At 50.6% G+C, this 27,643-nt stretch overlaps 13 protein-coding genes across 13 annotated transcripts; 6 read left to right on the forward strand and 7 right to left on the reverse strand.

Moving 5' to 3' along the window:
* Nucleotides 1–579: 579 nt before the first annotated feature.
* Nucleotides 580–2,332, forward strand: M437DRAFT_73782 (glycosyl transferase; the record flags this gene model as incomplete). Its single annotated transcript, XM_041026105.1, has 5 exons — nucleotides 580–854; nucleotides 910–1,314; nucleotides 1,365–1,451; nucleotides 1,505–1,925; nucleotides 1,979–2,332. 5 exons carry the CDS (start codon nucleotides 580–582, stop codon nucleotides 2,330–2,332), a joined length of 1,542 nt encoding a protein of 513 aa, XP_040881887.1.
* A 1,120-nt stretch (nucleotides 2,333–3,452) lies between these two features.
* Nucleotides 3,453–5,747, forward strand: M437DRAFT_73783 (uncharacterized protein; the record flags this gene model as incomplete). Its single annotated transcript, XM_041026106.1, has 1 exon — nucleotides 3,453–5,747. The coding sequence occupies one exon, from the start codon at nucleotides 3,453–3,455 to the stop codon at nucleotides 5,745–5,747; it is 2,295 nt and encodes a 764-aa protein (XP_040881888.1).
* A 657-nt stretch (nucleotides 5,748–6,404) lies between these two features.
* M437DRAFT_44188 (sorbitol dehydrogenase) lies at nucleotides 6,405–8,011 on the forward strand (the record flags this gene model as incomplete). The annotated part of the gene is made up of 5 exons (XM_041020869.1): nucleotides 6,405–6,538; nucleotides 6,678–6,805; nucleotides 7,035–7,194; nucleotides 7,254–7,722; nucleotides 7,796–8,011. The coding sequence occupies 5 exons, from the start codon at nucleotides 6,405–6,407 to the stop codon at nucleotides 8,009–8,011; spliced, it is 1,107 nt and encodes a 368-aa protein (XP_040881889.1).
* A 775-nt stretch (nucleotides 8,012–8,786) lies between these two features.
* M437DRAFT_64485 (uncharacterized protein) lies at nucleotides 8,787–9,408 on the reverse strand (the record flags this gene model as incomplete). The annotated part of the gene is made up of 2 exons (XM_041024432.1): nucleotides 8,787–9,242; nucleotides 9,298–9,408. 2 exons carry the CDS (start codon nucleotides 9,406–9,408, stop codon nucleotides 8,787–8,789), a joined length of 567 nt encoding a protein of 188 aa, XP_040881890.1.
* A 1,367-nt stretch (nucleotides 9,409–10,775) lies between these two features.
* On the reverse strand, nucleotides 10,776–12,893 carry M437DRAFT_82857 (protein phosphatase PP2A regulatory subunit A; the record flags this gene model as incomplete). The annotated part of the gene is made up of 6 exons (XM_041027821.1): nucleotides 10,776–11,111; nucleotides 11,161–11,859; nucleotides 11,915–12,406; nucleotides 12,460–12,611; nucleotides 12,672–12,777; nucleotides 12,834–12,893. 6 exons carry the CDS (start codon nucleotides 12,891–12,893, stop codon nucleotides 10,776–10,778), a joined length of 1,845 nt encoding a protein of 614 aa, XP_040881891.1.
* Nucleotides 12,894–13,401: 508 nt separating this feature from the next.
* Nucleotides 13,402–15,422, forward strand: M437DRAFT_82858 (phenylalanyl-tRNA synthetase beta chain; the record flags this gene model as incomplete). The annotated part of the gene is made up of 5 exons (XM_041027822.1): nucleotides 13,402–13,454; nucleotides 13,511–13,551; nucleotides 13,607–13,626; nucleotides 13,686–15,198; nucleotides 15,259–15,422. 5 exons carry the CDS (start codon nucleotides 13,402–13,404, stop codon nucleotides 15,420–15,422), a joined length of 1,791 nt encoding a protein of 596 aa, XP_040881892.1.
* Nucleotides 15,423–15,680: 258 nt separating this feature from the next.
* Nucleotides 15,681–17,600, reverse strand: M437DRAFT_43451 (uncharacterized protein; the record flags this gene model as incomplete). The annotated part of the gene is made up of 1 exon (XM_041020743.1): nucleotides 15,681–17,600. One exon carries the CDS (start codon nucleotides 17,598–17,600, stop codon nucleotides 15,681–15,683), a length of 1,920 nt encoding a protein of 639 aa, XP_040881893.1.
* Nucleotides 17,601–17,819: 219 nt separating this feature from the next.
* Nucleotides 17,820–18,867, reverse strand: M437DRAFT_82860 (MAGE-domain-containing protein; the record flags this gene model as incomplete). The annotated part of the gene is made up of 2 exons (XM_041027823.1): nucleotides 17,820–18,788; nucleotides 18,841–18,867. The coding sequence occupies 2 exons, from the start codon at nucleotides 18,865–18,867 to the stop codon at nucleotides 17,820–17,822; spliced, it is 996 nt and encodes a 331-aa protein (XP_040881894.1).
* Nucleotides 18,868–19,092: 225 nt separating this feature from the next.
* Nucleotides 19,093–19,410, forward strand: M437DRAFT_82861 (splicing factor 3B, subunit 5; the record flags this gene model as incomplete). Its single annotated transcript, XM_041027824.1, has 2 exons — nucleotides 19,093–19,338; nucleotides 19,393–19,410. The coding sequence occupies 2 exons, from the start codon at nucleotides 19,093–19,095 to the stop codon at nucleotides 19,408–19,410; spliced, it is 264 nt and encodes an 87-aa protein (XP_040881895.1).
* Nucleotides 19,411–19,804: 394 nt separating this feature from the next.
* Nucleotides 19,805–20,441, reverse strand: M437DRAFT_73791 (ankyrin repeat protein-like protein; the record flags this gene model as incomplete). Its single annotated transcript, XM_041026107.1, has 3 exons — nucleotides 19,805–19,970; nucleotides 20,025–20,374; nucleotides 20,430–20,441. The coding sequence occupies 3 exons, from the start codon at nucleotides 20,439–20,441 to the stop codon at nucleotides 19,805–19,807; spliced, it is 528 nt and encodes a 175-aa protein (XP_040881896.1).
* An 873-nt stretch (nucleotides 20,442–21,314) lies between these two features.
* On the forward strand, nucleotides 21,315–22,587 carry M437DRAFT_64491 (uncharacterized protein; the record flags this gene model as incomplete). Its single annotated transcript, XM_041024433.1, has 3 exons — nucleotides 21,315–22,183; nucleotides 22,257–22,396; nucleotides 22,454–22,587. The coding sequence occupies 3 exons, from the start codon at nucleotides 21,315–21,317 to the stop codon at nucleotides 22,585–22,587; spliced, it is 1,143 nt and encodes a 380-aa protein (XP_040881897.1).
* Nucleotides 22,588–22,773: 186 nt separating this feature from the next.
* Nucleotides 22,774–26,054, reverse strand: M437DRAFT_82864 (uncharacterized protein; the record flags this gene model as incomplete). The annotated part of the gene is made up of 2 exons (XM_041027825.1): nucleotides 22,774–25,807; nucleotides 25,858–26,054. 2 exons carry the CDS (start codon nucleotides 26,052–26,054, stop codon nucleotides 22,774–22,776), a joined length of 3,231 nt encoding a protein of 1,076 aa, XP_040881898.1.
* Nucleotides 26,055–26,761: 707 nt separating this feature from the next.
* Nucleotides 26,762–27,432, reverse strand: M437DRAFT_82865 (uncharacterized protein; the record flags this gene model as incomplete). The annotated part of the gene is made up of 3 exons (XM_041027826.1): nucleotides 26,762–27,019; nucleotides 27,073–27,350; nucleotides 27,402–27,432. The coding sequence occupies 3 exons, from the start codon at nucleotides 27,430–27,432 to the stop codon at nucleotides 26,762–26,764; spliced, it is 567 nt and encodes a 188-aa protein (XP_040881899.1).
* Nucleotides 27,433–27,643: the final 211 nt, after the last annotated feature.

The raw sequence follows: 27,643 nt of genomic DNA on the forward strand, positions 1-27,643 counted from the left end.
CGATTGCACAAAACACTCGGGGGTGCCAAGGGCTAGGTTGCGTAATTAGAAGGAACAAGCAATCACGACGAGTTGGACACAGGTGGCAGCTACAGCAACTTTGACAGGCATTTACGATTGTCAGACGTCTCTCGAGCAGTCCGCCGACAAGGCACACCTTTAGAAGCCTCCATAGACACGGATTGAAGTCGATATAGGCGCATAAAAAAGACAGCACGCGAACAGCTCGGCCTAGTTCTATCCGTAGCGAGACCCTTTCTGAGCCAGCCACTGAGCCCCTAACTTGATCCTTGCCTTTCATCACACACTGCGACAAGTCGCCAATCACGACCCGTCGAAATCTCGTTTCGGCCTCGAGTATCCTTCATATGCGTCCAGTCAACGCACACCTGTCGGCGTCTCCTTGAACAGCGACGTCCGCTCCACCTTGACACGCTCTGTCGGTCGCTCATTACTCGTCTGGAACAGCTTTGCAACGCCGCATACCTCATCGTCAATTCAATCCCCGACCCGAAATCCTTGCTCGTCGCTTGCTATAGCTTCGCGTCTGCGTAGCACCCACTGCCGCCTCCATACAACATGAACTTCCTACAGGATGTTCGCAAGCGACTACCCACAGCGCAAAGGATGCCTTCATACGACGATTTGTCCAAGAGTGCAGAGAAGATGACCCCGAGGTTAGCCTTCTTCCGCAGACGCATACGCCTAAGAGAGAACTCGCGCATCTCAATACCTCTGGGCCTGGTCCTGCTGTTCCCCTGCTTGATTGTAATATTAATACTGCTGCTCTTCGTGCGGCACCCTACCGAGGCCGGCAGGATACTCATGCCCGCTGGCGCTCCCCCCTCCATCAGGTACGCTACTTTCTCCTGTTACTTGACATATCTGCGCTAACACTTCGTCTTGCAGAAAAATCAGTGAGAAGCACGATAAGGTCTTCGTCACAGGTTGTCAAGACCCTGCCCTCGAGACCAACCAACCGCGCGCCAACGCAGCTTTCGTCGTCCTCGCTCGCAACAAGGAACTCGAGGGTGTGATTCAGTCACTCAAGTCGGTTGAAAGACATTTCAACAGATGGTTCCACTACCCATACGTCTTCCTGAACGATGGCGACTTCAACTCGACCTTCAAAGACGAGGTCCGTAAGCACGTCAGCGCGAATGTTGAATTCGGCAAGATCGATTCCACCATGTGGGGCTTCCCTGACTGGGTCGACCACAACGTGGCCAAGGAGGGCATCAGAAAACAGGGTGATGCCGCCATCATGTACGGTGGTATGGAGAGTTATCACCACATGTGTAGATTCTACTCCGGGTATGCCTGCAATCTGTTCCCAAGGCCTGAAACTGTACTGACATCCACAGCTTCTTCTACAAGCACGAACTTCTACAGAAGTACGACTGGTACTGGCGTGTTGAGCCCGAGATCAAGTACTTCTGCGACATCACCTAGTATGTTTTGCTACAGCACAGGCCTCTGAACGTGGTTTACTGACATTTCTCAGCGATCCTTTCATCCATATGGAGCGCAACAACAAGACCTATGGATTTACTATTGCAGTCAAGGAGCTCAAGGAGACTGTGCCCAATATCTTCAGATATGCCTCGGCCTACAAGCGAGTTAACAACATCACCTCGACTGGTCTCTGGGAGATGTTCCTGGAGCCAAAGCCTGAGAAGCCGGCAGCCGAATTGCCTAAGGACGACCCTAAGTACAAGAAGCCTCTCCCTGAAGACATTCTCAAGACAGAACCTGGCGCTGGCACTATCCCCGATGTAGATCCCGAGTCCATGGAGGGCGAAACTTACAACATGTGCCATTTCTGGAGTAACTTTGAAATTGCCAGACTTGACTGGTTCCGAAGCAAGGAGTACGAGGACTTCTTCCAGATGATGGATCGCAGTGGAGGCTTCTGGATGGAAAGAGTAAGACGCACTTCTTGGACCATAGCTCTCTGCATGATACTAACTTTTTATAGTGGGGTGATGCACCTATCCACTCGCTGGCAGCGGGTGTTCTCCTGTCTCCCTCGCAGATCCACTACTTCCGCGACATTGGCTACCGCCACACAACAATCGCTCACTGTCCAGCAAACGCAAAGGCTCGCCAGGAACCTCGCCAACCTTACCTTGAGATGACAACAACAGACGAAAAGAAGAGAATTGAAGAAGATGCATACTGGGAGGAGTGGGATGAAGAGAAGGAAAACGGTGTTGGCTGCAGATGCAGATGCGATCCCGAGGTCCCAGAGGTCGAGCTCAAAGAAGGCAGTTGTCTACCCAACTGGGTAGATGTGGCGGGAGGTTGGATCACTCCCGGGCCGCCAGCATGATCGAGGATGTAATATTGGCTGTTGTATACGCATGAGAGGCGCGAGTCGTTTTTGCAGCGATCATGGACGGCGTTATCTGATCGGTTTGAATGGACGGTATATGTGGATACAAAACCTGGATCCCAACTTCGGTCATATTGTGCCTCCGCTGACCTCTAGTTTTCTCAGCAGCTTTTCTTTGATTCTTGATCGTACATGATATAGTAACGATACAGATACGAATCAACGGTTTTTCTTCCAAGTACAAATCGTGTGGTTATGTCTTTGCTTACTATGACAGAGCGAAATCAAGGCAGTATGGTAGATCGATCTTGTGAGCGGACTTGTAGTCATAAACATGGTTTAAGGCACGAATGGTCGCTCAACAAGAGTCGGTTCCGTGTTTGCTGAGATATTCAAAGGCCTATCTATTCGTCACATGCAAGGCGGCAGCCCATCATGGTGCAGCTCTGAAAGCTTGTCTTATCGTGACTGCGGGGTGTTTGCACCACCTTGATTTCTGCTTCTGTCGGGGCAATACAGTACATCGTACTTTCCTTCCTATCGTCAAGAACTCTGCAGACTTGTATTGCAGGCTTTTGGCTGAACTTGTCAAGGCGTCACCTCTTAAAGCAGAACAGAAAGAACTCATATCGACGCAACTGCCCCCCTCTAGGTTAAGACAAGGCCCACCCGATTGGTCTACCCCTCCTCCCAGGCTGCAGCGGCCCAATAATCTGCCTGGTAAGCTGTTACCTCTGCCACTCAACGGGGAGACTTCAGATAAGCTGGGTCCTCATCAGAAGGTTTCTTTCTTCTACACCCCTTCCACTTCACTGCCAACTTGGCTCGTCAGCTCGTTCGTTTCTGACCGGGTTGCCAGCTGCCCGAACAAACCGTGACTTCTTCTTTTGGGCGTGATCTACGACGACATCACCCACACCTCTTTCTGTGAAAGGTGGAAATTGCTACTGACACGCAGACCGTTCTGCTCGCAACACGACAGCCAACACTTTGTGTCTTCATCACTTGCACATCCTAATTCTACTTCTTGTACCCTCCCTCCCTCATCCTGCCATCTCTGCATCGCATTCTGACATTGCTAGAAGACGCACTCTGTGAAGCAACATCTTCGATCACCATGACTGTTCACACTGAGCCCCTCGTTGATCACGAGGAGGCCTACGACTCCGACGACTGCGTGGACATAGACGGCTTCACCCCTTCCCTACCTACCCTGACAACCCGCTTACCTGAGTCTGATGCTCGCAGCGTCAGCGACGTTGGATCGAACATCTCCGGCGACACCATCAGTGAACACGCCAGTGATGCCGAGTATGATGAGATCAACTACGACGAGATTCCCGCTCTCGCTGTTCGTGCTCGCTATCAGGAGACCGAACCTTCCGCAGAAGAGATGGAGCATGTCACGATGAGTGATAGAACCATCATTCCCGACACCCCTACCATGGCTCAGCGCATGCCTCACATCACTTCCGAGCCCGCCATCAAGCCAAACACCACACCTGAGCACGCCCGTGTCGTTGGCTTGTCCCTCGCTGAGAAGCCTTATCAGTTGCCTGACCGCCCTCTACGTTTGGTGTACTTGGGTGATACTACTCACAGCAACATGGACGTTGTCAACCTCATGGCCAAGTTCTATGGCGCCATGACTGGCAACTCAGCTGATGAGGAAGCCATGTTGGACGCAGCATCCTGCGCCCCGTCTGATGAGGCCATCTTGCACTCTCTATCTGACCTTCCCTCGCCTGTTCAGATCGACCGCGCCAGCACATTCGATGTTACCCCTGGCGTCGGACCTGCTATCGAGAAGTCTGACGGGTCGAAGTCTAGATTTAACATCTCGAGACCTGACTTGGTTGTTCTTCATCGCGCCAACTACGACAATGCCTGGGTCATCTTCGCCAAGATGGTGGCTGACCAAAAGATACCTATGGTGGAGGTCCAAGATGAGTCATTCGACATCTCTTTCGGTGATACCGACCTGGCATGTGTCATTCCACAAACTGCTCAAGGCGAGCACTGTCTCCGTCTTTCCCTGGCTGCTGAAGAAGACGAAAAGGTCATGATCAAGGAGGTGCCCTTGTCAGAGAGCGCTTTCCATGCTTTTGAATATGAGATCTTGAGTCGTCACCTTGCCTACCTCACTGATATGGCCAAGGAGCTCGATGCGCCTAAGATGGACGAGTCCCTTGTTCAGTCCACCAAGCTGTCTGAACCATACAAATTGATGTCCCTCCTCAATTCTCTGGTCATCAAGAAAGCAGCCCAGAGCCTCTTCGCACTGCTCGTGCTTCTCTTCGCGGCCAGCTTGCCTGTTTACTTCCTTCAACAGCAGAGCCCTGCCTCAGAGTTGGCTCACCGCACATCTATGCTCCAAGCCGCTCTGAACAGCTCCGGACTTGCCAACGTTAACGCAAGCGATGTTCTCCACTATCCAGTCACTGCAAGCATCATCGGCAACTCTAAGACTACTGCTCTTGCCTTCCCCACAACTGTTCACGTCCACGTCGCCAAGTCGGATCAGCTCCTCGTTTCCCTTCCCAAGGCTTACTGGAAATCTGCCCAGATTGGTGTTTTCAAGAACGGCAAAACTCTGGCCAACGTCAACAACACCCGGGTCGTTGATGGAGTACTGGCCATCTCGCTGCCTTCCACTGATGCTTATGGTCAGGTTCAGATCAGCGTGCTCTCAACCCACCTGCCTCTACGTAATGAGACAGTCAAGGTTGATCTTGGCAATCGTCTCCTTCAGCGTGCCACCTACGAGAATGCCGCGAAGGGCGTTCAGCAGGATGTTACTGTAGTTCACAATGCGGCTAAGCTTGCCCAAGCCAAGGTCTTCTCTGATGTTCACTCCGTCTTCAACACGTCGGTCTACTGCGTCAGGTCTCTTGGAAGCAACCTCCTCGGAGGTGTAAAGTCCACAGGCGATGCTATCAGTGCCGCATCGAATCACACGTCTCATAGCTTGTCCTATGTTGGTGGTCTTGCCTACAACAAGACTTCAGATCTCGGTGCTTTCGTCAAGAGCGCCATCCCTCAGAGACGCCACTTCATTAGAGCTCGCAACAATGCTCTCAAGATCAGAACAAGGCTTCTTCGTAAGTCTACCACTGCCAAGCATAACATCATCAAGCCCAAGCCGGGACTTTCTCAAAGTTTGGCATCCATGAAGATGAGATTTGCAGAGCTTCAGAAGAAGTTTTCTAGCTTCAACGCTCTCAAGAGATCCACCTCTGTTGAGAAACGCAGCAAGGCCATCCAGACAGCCAGCAAGGTGAAGTTGTCTGTCAAGACTGTTGTTGAGCCGAAGATCAAGAAGGCTCCTTCATCGACAACTGACGCAGTCAAGATTGCCAAGCGCCGCAAGCAGTGCAAGAATACTGACAAGAAGCTCAAGTCATGTGTTTAATGACAACATACTTCGATTGTTGTTCAATTGGTAGGTGTTCATTCAGGCGTTTTCAGATGGTCCCAACTCACGGAGTCTTGAAGGGCAACAAAATCATGAACAGGCGCTCAAGAGGGGAAATTCCGGTCGGCGCGTTGGTTCAGTCATTCCATTTTCTTTGGTACTGGAGGAGAGTGTGCTTTAGTAGGCGTGCTTTTGAAAGGAGAGAGAGAGATACCGAGATTAGTCGGGAGGGCAATGTTAGCAGCCCCTTCTTTGCAGTCAATGGAAACAATATGCTTTTAAACGTCGAAGCTTTCGAGAAGAAGATCGTAGTTCATGCACGGTGATCGTTGGCTCTTAGATTAGCCAAAAAAGACAAGTGAGGTGTTCATGATGCTGCCGTCAATCGAACCCCCGCACTTGGTAATCCGGCGGGCTTTCTCAAAACAGTAATATGAAGCGCCATGCAGAGCGATCCGAACCACCATGATCATGATTGTAGCTACATAAGACCAAATGGATGAGCAGACAGCTTGGAAGGATGCAAAGCTCTTTCCCATCTTTTTATCCAACCGACAGGTCGACAGGGTCTCTGTGACTGCCTTGGACCCGGGAGAGAGAAGATCGATCTACCAGAGCTTATAAAGGACGACGATACATAGTCTCTCTACAATCATGGCTCCTATTCACAAAACCAACCCTTCTCTACAAGTGACGGCAGATCATCAGATCAAGATGGCTGAAGCACCGATCGAGCAACCAGGACACGGAGAGGTATTGCTGCATATCAAGTGCACGGGTATCTGCGGGTGAGTTTATGTTTACTGCCTGCCTCCTCGTCATTGTTGCATTGTTGGACAAGATTTACGAAAGAAGAGTCGGATTGTTTCGAATTGTCGGAAAGGAACTGCTGGTCTTGTGAGTGCTGATGCTGACGATGGCAAACAGATCAGATATCCACTTTTGGAAGACTGGACGTATTGGCCCTTTAGTTGTGGAAAGTGATTGTATCCTTGGACATGAGGCTTCCGGTGTTGTGCTCAAACTCGGAGAGGGAGTTGAGGGTCTTGCTGTTGGTGAGTAGTGCTTTCTTCGTTTCGTTGATCGCTGTTCTTGCTTCGATCTGGATTCTTGAAGGAGGAGCTTTCTACTTGCCGAATGGAGGAAAGTGTCAGAACAGGAAAGAGCGGACAATGAGGAACAGCGACAGAATGTAAAATGGAAAGAACAAACGAGTAAATAGCAACAGGAAGGAAGAAGAAACGGAAGATTGGATAGAAACGCTGACGTTCTTTGGCAAAACAGGCGATAGGGTAGCAGTTGAACCTGGCATGCCCTGCGAGAACTGCTGGCTCTGCAGAGAAGGTCGTTACAATCTTTGCGAAGATGTCAAGTTTTCTGGTGTGTGGCCTTACCACGGCACCCTCCAACGCTTCAAGGTGCACGCTGCAAAATGGTTGCACAAGTAAGCTCTTTCCTCTCTGGACTCCTGCCGTCTTGGAAGCAAATGTTGATACAAATCAGGATCCCAGAAGACGTTAGCTTTGCGGAAGGCGCACTTCTCGAGCCTCTTTCTGTTGTACTTCATGGCATTCGTCGTGCAGGACTGACTCTAGGTCGTGGTGCTGTGATTTGTGGCGCTGGTCCAATTGGTCTGATCGCTCTTCTTTCTTCTCGTGCGTCTGGCGCACATCCCTTGGTCATCACAGATTTAGAACCCAAGCGTCTCGCCTTTGCCAAAAAGCTGGTTCCTGAGTGCGAGACTTACCAAGTCCAGAAAGACTTAAGCCCGGAAGACAATGCAAAGAGCATTAGAAAGCTATTTGGAGAGTCAGAGTACGGATGTCCGGAAACCGTGCTCGAGTGTACAGGTGTAGAGAGCAGCATCGTAACTGCAGCATTTGCAGTGCGCAGAGGAGGTACTGTGATGGTGATTGGAGTTGGTAGACCTGTGGTCAACAATATCCCTTTCATGCATATGAGTCTTGGCGAGGTAAGTGCTTTCCTCTCTTCCTTCCTTTTTTTGTCCTTGGGAAGGTGAAATTTGCTGACTCGAGACAATACAGATCAATCTCAAGTTCATCAACAGATATACCGATACCTGGCCTGCAGGTATTGCGGCTGTAAAGGGCAAATTGATGGACCTGAAGCCATTGGTGTCACATGTGTTTGCGCTTGACGAGGCAGTTGACGCCATGCACATCTGTGCCGATCTGAGTCAAGGCAGTATCAAGGTGCAGATTGTCGATGATGTTGAGATCAAGCCTGAAGATGTCGAGTGATTGTCGGGACCTTAAATTTTTGAATGGTTTCGTTGCTCGCTCGATCGATGCGCTTGCAATGCTGTAAGGATGGTTTGGACAATTTGGAATTAGTCGGGCATGCTCTACAAAACTGACTGCTTGTTCGCATTAGCATACCCTAAGAACACAACAAAATCGATTCTCGATGCTTCCCTTGACCCATACTGAGCATGTTGACCCGGTGCGTTGTGAACATCAATTCTTGAGTTGATCGATATCAAGAATCGACTAGCTCATCAAATCAATATCCACTTCCTTGATGAGGCGTTCGCACCTTCCTGATGAATGTTCCGGTGCCGGCAGATGGCGGCGCTCAATTGATAGCTATGAGGTTGATTAGCTACGAACACGGAATCGTGTCAGTGCTACTCTAGTTTCTTCACAATAGAACGAAGGAGATGGACACTAATCACATGTGAAGAAGGCACAGACGATATTCCAGTTGACTTTTTTTTCCATTTGTAAAGACCCCTCCAAACGACCTTCAAATGCGAAGTTGTACAGGGAGTATCGCAGTTCGAAACAACAGAGAAACCCTGATTATGTGCCTTGCTGTGCGTGTGCAAACAATTCGCATGTGTGAAAACAAAGGAAAACCTCAGAACAGAATCATCGCTCGATGCCGTGGGGCCGAGTCGTATGTCCATCCTGGTATGCTGCTAGAAACAGAAAATGCCGTATCAAAAAAAAATGTGTGTGGTGTTGGAATCATCGCTAAAAAGACATCAAAAAGCAGAAAAGTGCATTTCTGCGCTTAGATGAGGAGAGCGGCGAAACCAGCAACACCGGCAAGGGCCATACCGGCGTTGAGCTTGCCAGCAGCACCAGTGTAGGATGAGGGCATGGCACCAGTGGCAGAAGCGCCGAAGCCAGTGGAAGCAGCAGTTCCCATGGCACCAACGGGCATGGTGGAGTTAGACATGGCGAAAGGTGCAGAGGTAGGGACCTGGGCGGCGGGAACAACGGTGGTTCCGACGGAAACCAGAGAAGATGACATTCTCAAAGGACAGTTTGTGACCTCAGGAGCGCACGAGGAGATGGTGACAGCCTTGGTGGAGTAAAGGGTGACAGTGGAGAGCTCAGGAACTGCGGGAGCAGAGGTGTTCTGGACAGCGGCAGCAACAGGGGCCGAAGTAGGAACAACGGGAGCCGAAGTAGGGACAACAACGCTGCTAGATTGAGTTCTGGCAGGGCAGTTTGTGACCTCAGGCTGGAGGAGAATTAGTATAGAGATCGTGGATATTGATATATCAGATCCAACTTACACCGCAGGAGGTGATGGTCTCAACCTCAGTAGAGTGGACGGTCTCAGTGACGGCAGGAGCGGCAACGGCAAGGCCGGCGAAGAGAGCAGAGGCAACAACAGCGAAACGCATTTTGATTGATTTGGTGGTTTGGTTTTGAAAGGGCTAAAAAGTCGTGGTGGTTGGAAAAAAGGTGGTGGTGAGTTGGTTATTAAAGAATGTAGTGATAGTTGGTGTTTAAAGAGTGTAACGACCGAAGTCTGATTATTGTAATGAGTTGGATGGTGAGGACGAAGAAGCAGTTCGAGGTCGAGCAATGCTTTGGTTTATAAGGCTCGTGAGATGTGTGATCGACGTCGGCCGGGGGATTGTTTGGGAGATTACGCCCTCCTGTCTCCGAAGGCTAATGCAGGTCCCAGCGTCCAAGCTCATGACCTACGATGCAAGGGATACCGACACAAACCGTTGGCTGGAAGCTTCCAAATGATGTTCATATCTCTAGATTGCCGTCTCTGAGGGTTGTCAGTATCATTGGTTCGACTTTGAATTGAGCTTCGGCTTTGCACAGCAGCCGGGGAGAGCAAGCCACTACCTGCCCCTATACTGTAGATTGACAATAACAATATCAAACTCACCAACTCTGCTTGTGCCGAGTTGTCACAAATTATGCGACACGCGCGTCTTTACCGCTGAGTCATGGGGTGGCTTATACTAGTGTCTTCGCATGTAGAGGACATCTTCATTTCGGCAGCCAGATCCAGGCATGCATGTGGGTGAGCATCGTGTGCACAGACAATCACAATCAATGCACACGCCTGCCTATCGCCCGCAATCGATAGTCTGTCTGGTTCTCTAGGGCAAGAGACAATCTGCTCCTCAGCCAACAGAAAGGCATCTGACGTCGATTTGGTTGTTTGGTAACTTGAATTTGACCGCTACAAAGGGGGAAAACTGGCAGCTGGGGAAGGTGAAACCCTGAAGCTTTCCACTCCTTCTGCCGCGAGTTTAAACAAAGAAGCGAGCAGACCGTTGATTCTGATATATATCACGGCTATCCATCTGCAATCTACCGCCGCGAAAACTCAACTGCCTTGCATGTCCGCTACGTCGCGGCAAGCAACGATACACAACAACGTCCTTTTTTCGATTTTCAGGAACCACTGCGTTTAGAACTTCCCAGTTGCCTTCAAACATGTGACATGCTCGAAATTCAGGAGTAGGTGAAACCTATGGAGGTGGCCGACGCCACGCGGAGAGGGGTATGTTTGTTATGTCAACAGCATTCTTCGATTGCTTTGTTTACTGTCCAGCTGAAGACGACTTGGACTTTGACTCGAACATCTGGAATTCAACAACCCTCAATCAATGAAAAGACAAGCATTTATGCAACTCTTGTATTCATTTCTAACAAGTAAGGTATAATTGACACTGCAGCTTCCGGCAGTGCCATGGTATTTTCTTCTGTACTCGCAACATCGAGTACTTTCTAATGGCAGTGATTATGATTGCATTGCGTCGCTGTAGCTCTTGGCCGCCTGGCTTGCGAAGAAGCGCACATCGACATCGTCATCAGTCATGAGTTTTTCAAGATTAGGCATGATTTGTTCCCGAATGAGCTGGTCACCTTGAGGGCTTCCAGACCCAGCCTTGCCCGTCTTTTCGAGCGAGAGGATTGTTGACTCAGTGTCGGGCAGACGCTTGAGAACGTCGATCAACACTGCATATGACTTTGCGACGTTGAATCTGATGTTGGGAATCTGATCGTTCACGAGGTTTGACAAGATAGGGAAGATTGACTCTTGGATGACAGGAAGAGACAAAGCGGGGGCGAGGGTCTAGATATCGTTAGTAGAATTTCACGTGTAGTTCTCAGAAGCAACCTACCGAGACTGCAAAGCAAGTGGTCATGCGGTACAAGTAGTTAGGGTGGCCGCCCATAGCGACAACCTTGGGAACGATAGCCTCATTGGCCCATTGCACACCGAAAACGTCTGTAAGCTTCTTCAGATTCTGAGTGCTGGCCTCGCGAATGCTGAAGACGGTGTCACCGAGCCAAGACATGCAAAGGCTGGAGAGCTTCTCGTCGAAGAACTTGACACCGAGCTGAGATGCTAGAAGAGGAAGATGTTGGATGATTGCCAGTCTAACGCGCCACTGCTTGTCCTCTGCGAGCTGAACGATGGCAGGAAGAAGCGATTGTGAAAGGAGGTCAATGCCAATGACGTCGTTGACAAGCTCGAGCTTGGAGATGATGTTCAAACGGACATCAGGGAACTCGTCCTTGAGCATCTGGAGGAACATGGGCAAGAGGTGCTCAGTAGTCTCCTGCTTGCCGAGAATGGGGGCCAGACCACTAATCTGGGTTCCGAACGAGGCACGCACTTGCTGCGACGAATCTGAGACAAGCTCCTCAACTGCGGGCATGACTTCCTGAAGCAGGACATCTCTCTCGATAAGGGCGCAGAATCCAGGAATTTGACCAGCAATAGCAGTTCGCACCTCAGCCTCGGTGTCTTTGAGGAGCTTGATGAAGGCAGGCACAAGATCACGGCTGACAACCTCGTCGTCGACGGCCTTGGCGATCTATAAAACTTATTAGCATGACAGTCGCGAAAGACAAAATCGAGGAATGACGTACCTTCTCGAACTTCTCTGCGACCATGTAGCGAACTCTCCAGCTCTTGTCCTCGAAAAGGCTTCTTAGGGCAGTGAGAAGAACGCCGTGGCTTGACTGCTGCTCCTTAGGGACGGTTTCTGCGATGGCAACCAGAATCTCAACGGTAAGAAGACGAACGCTGTCTTGGTCGTCGCTAGCAAGGTGTTGGAAAAGAGGAATCATCTCGTCGATGACAACGTTCGGTGGCATGACGCGCAAGAACTTGGCCAGGTTGATGGCAGCCTGTCTGCGAACCATGGGTGTATCATCGTGGACGAGCTGTGCGAAACCTTGTCTCAGGGACTCTTGTGTTTGAGGGTCGGTCTTGGTGTATGCGACCTTGTAGACGCCAGTTGAAGAAATCTTTGCGGTGAACCAATCTGCTTTTGAGAGTCTGCCGATCAGGGGGATGAAGTATTGGTCGATCTGCTCGGTTGATAATTGTTCACAAATCTTGTTCAAGGACTCAACAGCCTGTCAAGCGGTTAGTAAGGTTGTCGCGGTGAAGAGCGATGGGGGGAACCGACCTTGTCTCTGACAAGCAGCTCTTCGATAGCGGCGAGGTTCTCAAGAGGAGATAGCAGCACGTGAGCGTACTCTGGGCCACCAACATACTCGACAAAACCACCGAGCTCGTCGCTCAGGGCGGTCAGGACCTCGTCTTCGTCCTCGACAGATTCTTTTGTACAGGGTCAGCGATTGTTTTGTCAGGCGTGCGGACGTGGACTGATGACAGTACCGTCAAGGAAAGGTATAAGCTCATCTCTGGTGCGCTCAGGGCCAAGAGCAAGAGCAATGGTAGACAGGCGGCGGATTGCGTTCAGTCTGAGCAAGACATCGTCGTGCTATGTTGGGCGTTAGAAAAGAGGATTTCGTACGACAAAAGCGAGGATTGGCGGACCTTGAGCTCGTCGATGAGGACGGCGATGGGGTAGAGCTCGTCGTTCTGTTGCGCATCCATGTTGTGGGATTGGAGCTTTGAATTAGGGGAAAGAGCGTCGTGGGCAGACGTACAGCCCGCGGAAGAATTGCTTGGACGTGTCAGTAGGTGTTGTGGTGGTTGGGTCGAGGAGCTGTCGCTGTTGCGGTGCGGCGTTGATGGTGTAATTAGAGAGGGGGCCAGCAGACGTGTCGGAGGATTCGTCTGGCGGTGGAGCGTACCTGGTTACAGGGGCGACAGCTGGTCCAGCGAGTATTGCGGTAAGAAGCTTGTCGAATTGACAAAGGCGGTGGTAGGAGGGTGTGTGTGAGTTTGGAAATGTTGCGTGACGGAGGAGGCTGTTTGCTTGGTTGTCGCTGGCGGCTGCTGCTGCTGCTGCTCTCGACGTCTGGAGTTTCGGTCATGCCAAGTCTCGAGATTCGCAGTGTCCCACCAAGCGCCGTCAGACTGCCCGATGATTCACCCGCATACCAATTATTCGTTGCTTTGAGAAGAAATCTGTACGCACACCACAGCACTTCTCTGCAAAATGCCTACTATTTCGGTTGACAAGGCCGAGCTCTTCAAGGCTCTGGGCAAGACGTATGCCTCCATTGAATCCCCGCTCTACCACAAAATATCCTAATCACCTTGTCCAGCTACACGACCCAAGAGTTTGACGAGCTGTGTTTCGAGTTTGGTAATTCTTGTTGCTTCTTCTTCTGACAGTACATGTTACTGATTGTCTTGGCCAGGTATCGAACTCGATGAAGACGTATGCTTGACAACTACCACATATATACTTGCCTGGACACTTCCTGATGCCCTTCGCAGACAACCGACTCAAAACGCCCGATTGTTGATGGCGTCGAGGAGCCTCCCCAGCTCAAGATCGAGATCCCTGCCAATCGCTATGACATGCTCTGCTTCGAGGGTATTGCCATGAACCTCAATGTCTTCCTCGGAAACATCCCTCCTCCCAACTACCGCCTCGTCGCTCCCAAGGACGGCGAACTCCAGACCGTTACCGTCAAGGAAGAGACATCACAAATAAGACCCTACTTCTCATGCGCCGTCCTCAGAAACATCAAGTTCACCAAGGCTCGCTACGACTCTTTCATCGCTCTCCAGGACAAGCTTCACCAAAACCTGGCCAGACAACGTACCCTTGTCGCTATTGGTACCCATGATCTCGACACTATCAAGGGTCCCTTCACATACGAGGCCCAAAAACCAGAGGACATCAAGTTCGCGCCCCTGAACCAGACCAAGGAGATGACCGGAAAGGAAATGATGGAATTTTACGAGAAGGACAAGCACCTTGGACGTTACCTGCACATCATCCGCGACTCGCCTGTCTACCCTATCATCTACGATAGCAACCGCACCGTACTCTCCATGCCCCCAATCATCAACTCAAACCACTCCAAGATCACCCTCAACACAACCAACGTTCTGATCGACATCACAGCCACCGACAAGACCAAGCTAGAAATCGTCAACCACATGATTGTTTCCATGTTCTCTCAATACTGTGAGGAGCCTTTCACCGTCGAGCCTGTCAAGATTATCTCCGAGCACAACGGTCAGACTCGTGAGGCACCCAACCTCACCCCTCGTACCACCCAGGCCGAAGTCAGCTACATCAACTCTGTCTGCGGACTGAAGCTTCAACCTCAGGAAATCTGCGATATGCTCAAGAAGATGTGCTACAATGCCAAGCCCTCATCAACACCGGATATCCTCGATGTTGACGTACCAATCACCCGTGCCGACGTCCTGCACCAGGCCGATATCATGGAGGACGCCGCAATCGCCTACGGTTTCAACAACCTTGAGCGTCGTTTTGTTTCAGCAACCACCTCAGTCGGCGCGGCTCTCCCCATCAACCGTCTTGCCGACATTGTCCGCTTTGAGACCGCCATGGCCGGCTGGTCAGAAGTCATGCCCTTGATCCTCTGCTCATACGACGAAAACTACACATGGCTGAACCGCCAAGACGACAACCTCGCTGTCCGCCTCCAAAACCCCAAGACCCAAGAATACCAGATTGTGCGCACCAGCTTGCTACCAGGTCTGCTCAAGACCATCCGCGAGAACAAGCATCACTCTGTGCCCATGAAGATCTTCGAGGTCAGCGATGTCGGTCTCAAGGATGAGTCTTGCGAGAGAAAGAGCAGAAACGAACGCCGTTTTGCTGCTTGCTGGTATGGCAAGAGCTCTGGCTTTGAGGTTGTTCACGGTCTGCTTGACCGCATCATGTTGATGTTGAAGAGTGCTTTCATCACCAAGGAGGAAGGTCTCAGTGACTCTGCCGTCAAGGGTTACTGGATCGAGGAAGTCGATGGTGAGTATACTTCAAAACCCCTTTGACTATCATCATGAGAGCTAACATATGTGGAAACAGACCCGACTTTCTTCGCTGGTCACTCGGCTGCCATTTACGTCAAGTTCGGCGACAAGCCGCAAAGAGTCGGTACTTTTGGTGTCATGCACCCGACGGTACTCAAGAACTTTGAGCTGCCCTTCCCTGTCTCGGCAATGGAGATTGAGCTCGAGTGGTTCCTGTAGATTTTTGGTAGAAAAGATATCCAGGGCGTGCAGAAAGAATTGAATAGAATCGAAAAAAGTCCTTGCTGAATCCTTTCATTGACTATCTAGTGTCCATGCTGATGCTTGTACTCCTTTGCTTGCTCCAACGAGTAGATGCTTTCCTCCTTCATTCAAATGCATGTTTTCCTTATTCCCTCAGGGGTATATCTGCTTTTGTCTCCCTTTCATGTTCCAGTAACGCCAATACTCCATGCTTGCTTGACAGAAAACGACCAATCAGATGGAAGCAGCAATGGCATCAACCATGTCAACTTCCTTGTCCTCGTCGTCATCGTTGTTGCCATCCTGCTGCTGTGGCATTTCGTCTGCATCCACCAACCCATCAGTCTTTTGCTCTTCTATCTCAACATCCTGAGAAGGCTGAACATGGCGTTCCTCAACCACAGGTCCAACACCCATTTCTCTATCTTCTTTATTCTCCTTGGGAGCACTCAAGCCATGAAACTCGACTGTGCCACCCACACCGCCAGCTTTGATCTCTCTGGCTCTGAGACGAGCACGTTCGATGATTTCCTTTTCTTCCTTGTCCAAGCCTTGCCTGAACTGAGTGTTTTGGGCGAGCTCGTCTCGGGTGTCGTCTATGGCTAGTCTGGCCCAGTCGTAGTGTCTGCTGCATTTCTTCTTCATACAGGTGGATGGCTCGGAGTCGTTGAAGCCAGTCATGCCTGTATCACCGTCCAGGTCTTCGTCTGAGGGTAGAGGTAGACTTTCTATGCGAAGAGCTTCTTGCCCGGCTTCTGAAGAGCGCCAGACATCGAACTCTTCCTCGCTCCAGGAGAGACGAAAGTCGTAGCCACAGAGGTCCTTGGGCTTGACCGCTCTATGGTCAGCGAGGCGTGAAGCGACGGTTTTGAGCATGGTGACGAATTTGAGCTTGTCTCTGAGGAGGGAGTGGCGAGCGCGCGCGGTGGCTCTCAGGTTTGTGATTTGGTCGATGCGCTCGCGTTCGATGTCGTTGAGTGCGGATTCGTGCGAGAGAAGCGTCTCATCTTCAGCACCTTCGTCCCTCATAGCACCGGGAGAGGAGCCAGGCACTGGAGAGATCGAGCCATTGTTGAAATTGTGCAATGCTTCGACAGTGGGGCACACCTGGATCATAGACTTGACCTCGTTGCCACTGATGAGGCCGCCTCGGGCGCCCAGATCACCATCGGTTATTTGTCGAGTGCGTTCTGCAATCAGCCCCTGGAAGAAGAGTTGACCGCATCTTTCCGAGCAGAATTTCGAGTTATTGGACACCTGGGCAGGCAGGCCGCAACCATTGCGACGACACATTCTCTTCCAAGTCGTCTCGCCGACACCTCTTTCCTCGCAGAATGGGCAAATATATTTGTCGATGAGCGTCTTCCACTTTTCCGAAATGTTTACGCATTTGCCGTGGAACCAGTCGTCACAGCCACCATCACAGCCTATCATGAAAGTTCCGGTATCCGGTTTGCGACAGATGCAGTAAAGGTCCGTGTCGGAAATTGCACCACCCTCCTCTTCTTCACCATCGTCTCCGGACATGTCTTGGTCGCCATTGCCGTCAACATCGGGCGACGATCTTGCAGGCGAAGAAGCGAGTACGGAGCGAGGAGCTGGCGAGCTTTGCGCAGGTGTCCCAGTTGATGAGGCGACCACCTTTTTCTTGTGACTTCTCTTAGCAGGGGCAGTGGTGTTGCGCTTAGTGACAGCTGCTGCTGCTACGCCCTTCTTCTTGTGGCTGCGCTTTGGAGGCGCAGAAGGTGCGGTAGGGGCACTCATTTCTGTTGACGGTACCGGAACTGACGATTCGCGTAGTGGAGATTGTGTACGAGAGCTGTGCTCGTGCTTCAAGGACGCAATTGTCGAGTGCTCGGGTGCTTGTCGTATCTGAGATGTTGTCGCTTCTTCTCTTGCGTAAGAAGGCTCGCGATTCTCAGAGATCTGCTGGGCTGCGGCAGTCGAGTTCAAAGAAGAAGGTTCCGGATGGGTCAACAAATGAGAACTGTCGTGGCCGATTGCATCGTGTTGTGCCGAGACTTTTACTTGGTTCGAGGGCGGCGGGGTTGGTTGTATGACATCGCTGCCTGTCGCGATGTCCGGACCCTTGGTCGCATCGACATCATTGGTTACTGTCGACTCGACGTCTATTGTTCCTCCGGCCGACGACATGATGTGTTGTTATCACATCTCTTGTGTCAGAGAAGGTGGGCAGGATCCAAGCATGTGAAATCGAGAAGCCTCGAGCTTGTCACGACGTTTCGAGCCTAGTCTGGTGTGGGGTAGCATAAGTATGCATATTTGCATAGCTTTGTCATAACTCGTGATATTATCTATTAGCAGCGATTAATGTGCGATGGGTATGCTCCTGTCTGTCGTCGATGGCTATCCTCAATCCGAGTCACTGCCGCCATCGCTGCTGTCACCTTCGTCTCGTGCTTCTGTCCTGCGGCGTCGTCCCTTCTTCTGAGACTGCGCCGCCTGCTCCTCCCTTCTCTTGGGCACCTCATTGGCACCAAGACTACGTTCCAGCGCTCTTTCAAGTTCCGCTGCATCTTCCACTTCGCCATAGACCTGCTTCACCATTCCTCTGACTCCAGCATCGCCAATTTCTGTCCTACCACGAGGCCCAACATACCATTCGACCGTCTCCTCTCCACTTGAATTGTCGCGAATCTTGATAACATATCCGTCTTTTTCCATGCGCTTGAGCAGCTTTTCCGTCTTGTCCCCTCCAGTAGCCATGATGTTGATACTGTTCTGCGCTGCTGCATCCTCGACGTTCACTCTTTTGAGGAAGCGTTCTAGCTTGGCGTCCGGTAGCATACCTCCATTTAAGAAGATGACCGAAACGACGAATGTGTATAGTCCAGTGTACTGAGCTTCGAGTTCGGCCGTCGGCGCTTGTGATGGAGGCAGAATCTCAGGTTGACGGAATCTCTCAGGCAGTACTGATGTCAAGATCCAAGAATTACTGCTCTTTTGTGTATTCTGCGATTTCTGCGCCGCTCTGCGCTGGGCCAAGGTGACTTTCTCTTTTTGCGGTAGTTCGGTCATCTCCATGCCAAAGGTTCCTCGAAGTTGGGTTTGGGCTTCATTGAAGACTGCTTTGAATTGTCGAGCGTTGGTACCAAGGACTTTTGCAGTGATATCGGCGCGTCTGATAGGCGTTCGGGAGTATTCACATGCCAAAGCGAAGCGGACCATGTTTTTCACCATTGCTTCGAAATTGCCATCGCCTTGAGCGTTGCTTGCTTCGCCGCCAGCATAGTCGTCTGCGTCGGCATCGGACACTCTATGTCGTTGTGGTGGTCTAACTTCTGCGTCTGAGTCTGAGTGGTCTGGATCCTCGTTGGCTGGCTGTCAAGAGGGCGTTAGCCTGAGCCTTCTTGATTTGGACCTGTGAACTAACAGCGCGACGCTTTCGAGCAGGAGGCATTGTGACTTCTGGGTTAATGTGTAGAATTTCAAAGCAACTCGAATGCGAACAATTGGTGAAGCTCGCGCGTGGATCGCGACTTCTCCAGCCAGAGTGACGCGAAAGTTGATTGATTGCGATGGAGATTGCGGAGCTAAGGCCGGCAATCTTGGCAAAACCGCGATATCTCGAGGAAGGAACGAACCTCTGCGAAAGTCCATCAATCGTTCGCATCAAAACTCAAAGATGGCAGACAAGCTCCGTACCACCCAGCAGCTGGAAGCGCTCCAGAACAAATACGTCGGAACCGGACACGCCGACACTACCAGATTCGAGTGGACCTCCAACATTCAACGCGACAGTCTGGCTTCCTACGTCGGTCACCCGCCTCTGCTCTCCTACATGACCCTGGCTATGGGCGAGGGCACTCGTGAGGAGATGCGCGTCAAGCTCATTGAGAAGATGGTCAGACCCGTTGGTCCTCCTCCAGAGGTTCGTCACACGAATGCCATGTCGCATGTTCTCCACAGACTGACTTTATCACAGACGAGAGACCAAGAGTGATCCACAAAACTCTCGAACGAATGCGTTCCACATAATGAACACTATACCGCCTGCTGTATTCTTGCAGCTCCCAGCGCCGCTTCCAAAGCATTATCACGACTGCCACGATAAAGACCAGCCATCTGCTGCAATTCAGCAAAGCGCATAAACACGACAAGCACATCCGATTCTCACCTTACCTGTAATCAATGGCTAAGGAGGAATGTGAGCACGGCACAATGTCACGAATGGCTCCGAGCCGTAGTCTTGTCCTTCTATAGGCCGCTTTTATGCACAGATCAAATAAAGAAGATGGATCAAACCCCCCAAAACGCCTGGTCATGCTCGTGGTTTCCTTGTCCTGATGCTCCTGTGCTCCAGTGCTATGATGTTGACAGTAGGAGAAGGTGTGCGTTTAGTCGCTATCACTGGCACTACCAGCACCAGCATCGTCGTCGTCCTCTTGCACAACATCATCGCCAGCCAGCATGGTGAACTCGGCCTTTTGCAAGAGACTTCTGAGCTCGGTGTTGCGCGGGTCGGTGAGGTCAATAGGGCGCAGCTTGGCCTTGTTACGTATCCTGGACACACTTGTCAACTTTGTAGTCCACTCAAATGACACTTGTACCACATACCTGGGATCGCAACCAGCATCGCACAGGATGTCGACGATAGCCTGACCTTCTTCCCACTCATCCTTGCTCAAGCTGTTGACGTATCTCACAGCCTTGTGCAGACACGTGTCTCCCTCTCTCTTCTCTACTCCATCAATCTCCACACCTTCCTGGTCCAGCAGCATATCCAGAACCTCGTAGGATCCATACTGTGCGCCAATGTGCAAGGCACCACAGCCCAAAGCGTCAGTCGCAGTGTTGAGGAAGTTGGCAAGTTCGTCACTCGACTTGAACTCTGACAGGACCGAAGAGAGGAGATCGGTGTTGTTGCGGCGGCATGCTTCGAGCAGGAGTTCGCGGGATGAGGCACCCTAAGTGAGATATATTAGCAATTGCTTCAGGGTTGACTACCTGTTGTTTGATTACTTCGTCTGCCATCTTGGTTGGAGTGTGCGGATCTGTCGGAGCTACTGGTAAGAGAGATACAAAGAGCTTTACGGCAAGATGTAAAGGTCAAGGGAGTGTTCGAGAAGGTAGTCAATGTTGTAGAGTAAAGTGGGTAGTGCTCCTTGACCGTCTCTGGTTGCGATCGGGGGTCTTGCACGGACCGTCTGTCCTCCGAGGCTCCGCCCTTTCTGACATCAAACGTCGATACAACCACGACCACTCTCGTGGAATCGATACTCGTTTACATGCTTCGTCAGGACTCTTTTTCGCGAACCGTAGCCGCATAGACTGATGATCAATCAACCGAATGATGGATAACATACATTAGCTGTAGGCGCCTCCTAGTACCAGCCATGAACATGGTTCTGAAGCACGCGGCCAACTTCCAGAGTAGCACTCAAACAGTCGTCGTGAAAAAGATCAGATAGTAGGTTCTGTAGCCAACGATCACAGTGGGAACAAAAGCGAGACCAAGCATAGCCGATCGATGCTTATGTGCTAGTTGGGAAACGCTCTCTGCACTTTACCACAGCAAGTATTATTTCAGTCTCCTGTAGACGGATGTATCACGGTGACCGCTCTTTCGCGTGGTTGGGCATTCATACAGTACACTACAGTTCTACACGGAAATGTGTTTCGGACAATCAGTGCAGCCTTCCGAGTCTCAGCTGCATGTCTCGAGACCTGGCCAACCGCGGATACATCTGACGACTGCCGTGTCTCAAGTATACCTGGTAGCAATATGAACAAAGAAAGTCAAGAGTCCAGAATTTATTCAGAGAACCATTCCATGTGAACTTCATATATGATGTCGGGCCTGCATCCATCCCATCAATTTTTCGAACTACTCAAGATCAAGTGCAAATGTCTGCACCAATGGACGAAGGCTTCCACTCCAACGACATGGACAACTACTCGCTTCAACAGTACAGCGACTTCTCAGACAAACCTCCTTATGGCGGTATTGACCCTCGTCTCCTCAGCTCGCCTCAGAACACGCCTATACTCAGTCACGAACAACCGCTCTCGCCCTTCGACTACACTGTCTTCAGCCCCCAGCCATCCAACCCCGTCATCTTCGACTCGTATTTATCTCCTCATTCTTACGAGCCCATGCGTCATCAAATGCTCGGTCATCGTCGTAGTGTCTCCGTCCCTCCTGAAGATCTGATGTCCGAAATTGTGCAACCACCTCCTGCTATGGTATTCCATCGTGGTGGCACGCCATTGGGTGACTCTATGAGTACTGCTCAGGGAAGCGGCGGTTCGAACAGAAAGTGGCTGAAGAAAGCAGCTGCAGCTCAGAAGAGACAAATGCAGAGGCAATCACCATACCCGGTGGGTGGAGGAGAAAGAATGCCAATCAAGAGAAGTCACACCCAGCCCGTGTTCTCTCAACAACAGCAGACTGCAAACCCTGGTCCCACGAGTGCACCTCAGCAAATGCTCTTACCTACCGCTGCTCCTCAGCTGGCGATGCAGAACTTCGACATTGGTCCGTTGTCTTCGCCGCAGCTTATCGACTACAATGCCGTTCCTACCGGAGGAAGAAACACTGCTATGCCCACAGAGTTGATAGATCTTAACTCTTTAGCTTTCGACGCAAGAAGCGATGTTGGCACTGCTGTTCTAGGTATGCTTGGCTTCGCAGAACGTATCTCAAGAGATTGCGAAGCCATGCGCGAGTTCTTGAGAAGGGGCTTCAAGAATGGTGAGGAAGATGAAGTCGAATGGTATGTCTTCGTTACAGCTTTCACTCCAACAAGATCTTCAAAGACCAATCACTGACACTGTCGCTGTGTGTAGTGTTCGTCGAGAGAAACGCGCCATCAATCACAAACATTCCTCTCTTGAGGATGGACTTGAGATGCTTCCACTACCAGATGGAAAGGCCGAAGAAGAGGTCACTGTCCCTGTCACAGGTCAAGACATCAAGGATTTGGATGGTACGTTGCATATCCCTGCTTTGATTCACAGTGTAATACTGATAAAGGGGAACGCAGATGAGAAGACGAGTGCTTTGTTAGAGCTGTACGGTATTCCTTCCTCTACAGACATGTTCTTGCATGAGAAGAAGCTGGCGTATCTGCGCTTCGTTGGCGCCAGTCGTGCTCTGATGCATCTTGTGCTGGACTGAAGCTTGAGACGAGGGCGTATTTGGAAAGACCAAAAGTTCATTGTCTGCAACTTCCTCCTCTCACGAGCACAATTCACCAGCACAGGAAGAAAAAGAAGGAAGGAAGGTAAAACGGAAAGCAATACAACAGGAATCAAAAGGTAGTAAGCAGAATTCAATATATACATTCCGTAACGACATATCAACTTAATCAGCCTTTCGTCGATTCTGACTTTCCTCCCTGATCAACGTGTCTTGCGATGTCTGCGAACTACTCGCGGAATCTTGCGTACTAACAACATGGAACGAGAAGTCAAGCTCGCCGACCAACTCCTTGATGTCAGCCAACAACGCCTTGATATCGTCTCCGATACACTTTGTCGAGATCTGCATGACTGCAAAGGCCGCAAAGCCAGGTTCGGCCATGTGTCTTACGGAAAGAATCTTGGAGTCTAGACTCTCCAGCTTGGCGCTCAAACGATATGGTTCAGGAGGTTGAAGGTACGGTGGTAGAGGTTGTCCGCTAGCCACTGAAGCCGAGAGAAGCGAAAGCAGCGTTGTGAACTCTTTGCTGGTCATATCCGCTTCCTTCATCAAGCGGCGGAAGTCGTTCAGCCACTGTGACTCCGAGCCATCTTTGCCTGGATTGCGCATGTCAGAGAAGGTCTGAGATGCATAGCTGAGCAAAGAGGCAAAGTTGACGATATCTTGGATGCGATTAATGATTCTGTCGTAGTTTTGGCGAGGGAACCGGCCACCAATTGGCACTTCGTACTGGAGGAAGCCTGAATGTGTACGTAGACCTTGTATCAAAAGTACAGACTTGGAGAACACGGTCTGTCGGATCTTTTCGAGCTTCTTAGCTGGATTATGTCCTTCGTCGAAAGCATTCAACTCTTGGAAGTCGCCTCTGACTCGCAATTTGACAGTCTCGACTACGACTGAATAGTAGTTGGCAAGCAGGTATAAAGACGAACCAAGGTCTCTGCGAAGCTCCGAGTGTTCTGAAATGGGATAAGGGAAGATGGTCCACACCCAGGCCACGAAAATACCTGCACTGACAGTAGCAAGACGATAAGGAGCCAGCTCATAGATAGGGTAGTATGCCTGGCCATTCGTGGTCGCAACCTCCACGCCAATCTTTCTGACTTGCAACTCATATCCGATGATCAGACTGCACGTTACAGAAAAGATTAACCCAACAGGAATGAAGCGAGGAAATTTCAGGACAATGAAGAAGCCCCATGAGGAAAAGAACCAGAAGAAGACAATTACTCCAGCAGTTTGTCCGTCGACGATGTACCAGATAATGAAGCTCGCCACCATGGCGGAGAAAGTGCCAACAATGCGGAGCATAAAACTGAACATACTATCTCCAGCAGAAGGAGACATGGCCAAACCTACCATGATCTGAGCCCAGAACAATCGCTGTCTAACGTAAAAGGTTTGAGTATCGTGCAAGTAAGCGATGATGGCAAGACACATGGTGGCACAAGCGGCCCTGAATCCGAACGAGGATGCTGGCGAGCGAAGGAAATGAGGGATGGCACGGACTCGATCGCCGAACTTCTCCCAAGCGTTACTGGGAGGCAGGTGCTCCGGGTCTTTACGCTTGCTGTAAGCGTCGCCGAGGTATACGTTCGAAGGCTGGTCTCCACCTTGGTCCATGCCATGATGTTCGTCTGTGTAAGCATCTTGCTTTTGGCTCCAAATTGACTTGATCCATTTTCTCAAGCGCTTGATGCCAGGTACTATGAGCCTCTTGCGGCTCAGCTTACCACTTTCGACTTTTGCATCAGCGTACTTGACGAAATCATGAACAGTCATAGCTATCGAGTCCAACAGGTAATCCACGTACAGAACGATGAAGAGTCGAGCTCTGTACTTCTGGCGCTCATCGTTGTTCTTGACACTGTGGTACCAATCAGGCGCGGTGAATTCGGCGTCCTGTGCGTTCTCGAAGAAGTTTTCAGGCAGTGAGAAGCCTCTCAGCTCACACCAGCGTCTCAGAAGTTTACTCTTTTCGCTGTGATATGCGTTGACTCGTTTGAAGTGGTAATTCTGGAAGTCCTTTTCTCCAGGGTGGGGCCGATCACCTCCAGACTCAGAATCTGCCTCTCTTTTCGGCGGCTTGATGAGTTGCAAGGTGATCAGTACGTGCTCGAAACCTTCATCGATATCGCCGACAATTCGGGCAAATGGTTCACGCATCGTCTTGAAGATAGCATGCCAATCTGCGACAGCCTCCATTCGGCTCCTCTCGTTGGGGTCGTCGAGTTCTTCGAGCGGTTTGTTTGGGGCAGGATGGTTCCAATTCCTGTCCTCGGCAATTCTTTCGAACACATCAATCACACTGCTTAAGCCAATGATGGGAAGCATCATTCCTCGCAATCGTTTGAAAATATCTTGGAGGTCGTCAGGACCAAGTCGTCCAATTGCGATCTCCCTTTTTGCGAAGGTTAAATCAAGAGAAAGTTTTCCGTGCAAAGCAGAGAGTCCTGCAAGCGTATCCTTGATAGCTTGGGCTTCTGAGGTTCGTTTCGGCTTCTCTGGAATGTTGGTGTCGCTCCTTCCGAAAAACATATCTCCTTCCTCAAGACTGTGGAGATACGCGAGGTTAACTTTGGTCATCTTGCGTAACAGCATGATGTATCCTGTAAACTCCTTGAAGACAACTGCTCGCATAGTTACTGGGAAGACGAACAGAGCAACGGCTCCTCCAATGGCGAATCCTGTAAAGAACGCTTCGAGGAGTCGTTTGACGAAAGACAATCCTGCTGCCATGGTTGCAAATTGAGGAGCATATACCATGCTTACATTTGCAAAGATGATTGCGGAGACGCATGGAATCTTGAGCTGAGGCATCTTCGCTCGCATGGTATTGATGATCCAGATCTCGAAGAATAGCCAAATACCACTGACCGCTGCAGCTGAAGAGTTGTAAGTGGATGTGGGTGCACCCGGGGCAGGTGTTCCCGCTGTGCCAGACCCTCCTGTACGTGTAGTCGTCTCGGTGTGAAGTCTAGCCTGGACGGTACAATATATAGCTAGAAGTGCAATACATGCGGCGAAAGCGACAGACAGCATATTCAAGAACCAGGTTTGTAGAAACTTGGCTCTGGGCATAATTGGAAAACTCAATATCGACATAATAGCAACGAGGTATCCCAGGGTGGTAAAAATATCAGCAAAGTCAGTAGCCTCATATGCGGCCAAACAGATGGTCGGCGCAAGAGCGCCCCTAGACTGTGTCAGGTCTATGCAATCTCATCCTGATTGTAGAAAACTCACTTTGCCATCATTTTCATCGTCGTCACGTCCAGCATAGTTTTTGACCATAGTTTCGCGGCCCTTTCTTTCAAACTAGGCTTTTTTGCCTTTTCAGGCTCTCCAGCACCTTCATTCTCGTGAGGTTTTTCTGAATTGCCATTAGAACTTGGCGCATCTGTCGGTGGCGGGTTCTGCGAAGACGGCGAAGAAGAGGACATTGTGGGTAGCGGCACAGCTCAAGCGAATGGCTCTGCTACGATGTTATATTGAATTGTCAGGCACATGCTCTCATGGTCTGAACGTAAGCAGGAGCATGAGCATGAGAGGTGAGATCAGAATAACAATAATAGAGATTGCAGCGGTTGCTCGCTGATTACGTCGGTTGGTGCACGGTCAGAATGTGCCGCGGTCTGGGGTCGCAGGCCGACAACCCGAATACCAGGATGGCGGCTTTGCGCTCGGCACTCACTTCTATACAACGAAGTCACATGTGTTATTCCAACAGCATTTCTCAGATCGTATAGAAGGTGGTTCGTATTGAGATTGAGACGAAGCTAAGCTCTTGTCTCGCAAGGGAAACAAGTCTGAAGGATCTGATCATGAAAGTGGCATCGCAGTACAAGCTTTAACACAACGCTTGTTTGTAGCAGCTTCGAAATGTTTGTATCGAGCATCAAGGATGAGATGACCTGGCCGTGGGCTTGGTATCATTCAGCATTCAAGCATTGCTCGCTTTTGACAACATCATGCTGCCTTGCGACACGAGATGCTCGTGTACTAGCTCGCTCCATGTACGGCGCTGGTGCAGCGTGCTTTGGTTGGACGAAGTACTTGAGCTTTTCCAGAGCTTGCTAAAGGGGACTTCCCTGAAAGTAGGCTCGAAATATGGCATTAAGATGAGGATCTCGATCAGGAGCATCTAGCTCTACAGGATCTCATCGTCGTCGTCGTCGTCGTTGTTGGCAGCATTGTTGACAGGATCGGCAGCATTGGGTGCATTCATGTTCTGCTCTACTTGCTCATCCTCGTCTTCCCATTCATCACCAGGCATAGCGAAGACAGACGGCCTGCCAGGGTGTTCTTCATCGCTAGAGTTGGCATCCATATCGACAGCTTTCGAACCCTTGGCGGCCTTGGGCTGAACGAAGCGATTGTTCTTATCGTTGATGTTGTCCCAGTTCACCTGTGTGTGGTCAGCCTTCGTTATGGTATCCGAATATGTTGCAAAGTACGCACTCTACGGTCGTCGATTCTTCTCGCTCTGACAAAACTCTTGGCCTTCTTTGTGTGCAGAACATCCATGTTCATTTCGGCGCGCTCTAAACCCTTCTCTTTACGCATGCGCTGGGCGCGGCTCATAGGCTTTTGCTTTTTCTTTTTTGAAATTCCAGCATCGTGCGCTCCAGGGTAGTAGTCGGTGGATTCTTTTGTGGTCTTTTCTGAAGTGATGGACTTGTCGAGGTCAATTCCTGGTGATGCTTCACGGCGGGCGGCGCGAGAGCGAGCAGAAATGGCTGTCGTCGTGTCAGAGCGAGGATGGCACGATTTTGAGCGGAGTTACTCACGACGAGCCTTTGCTTTGGTTGCTTTGGCCATATTGCGTTGTTTGTGTATGTACTTGTGATTATTGATGCGACATGAAACAATTCAGAAAATGTTACTTCTGCCAGCGTCATGACGACTCACCGCCTTCGGTGCACCGTCTCGGGTGGAGTCTGGACCCTGGAGCTTGTCGCATCATGAGCAGAAGGTCGCTCTTTGGCTGACTTTTGCATCGAATCCAACCGAATCTTGTCTTCTGTCGCCG

Source organism: Aureobasidium melanogenum (assembly GCF_000721775.1).
Source record: "Aureobasidium melanogenum CBS 110374 unplaced genomic scaffold scaffold_5, whole genome shotgun sequence".
In the NCBI taxonomy this organism is placed as follows: domain Eukaryota; kingdom Fungi; phylum Ascomycota; class Dothideomycetes; order Dothideales; family Saccotheciaceae; genus Aureobasidium; species Aureobasidium melanogenum.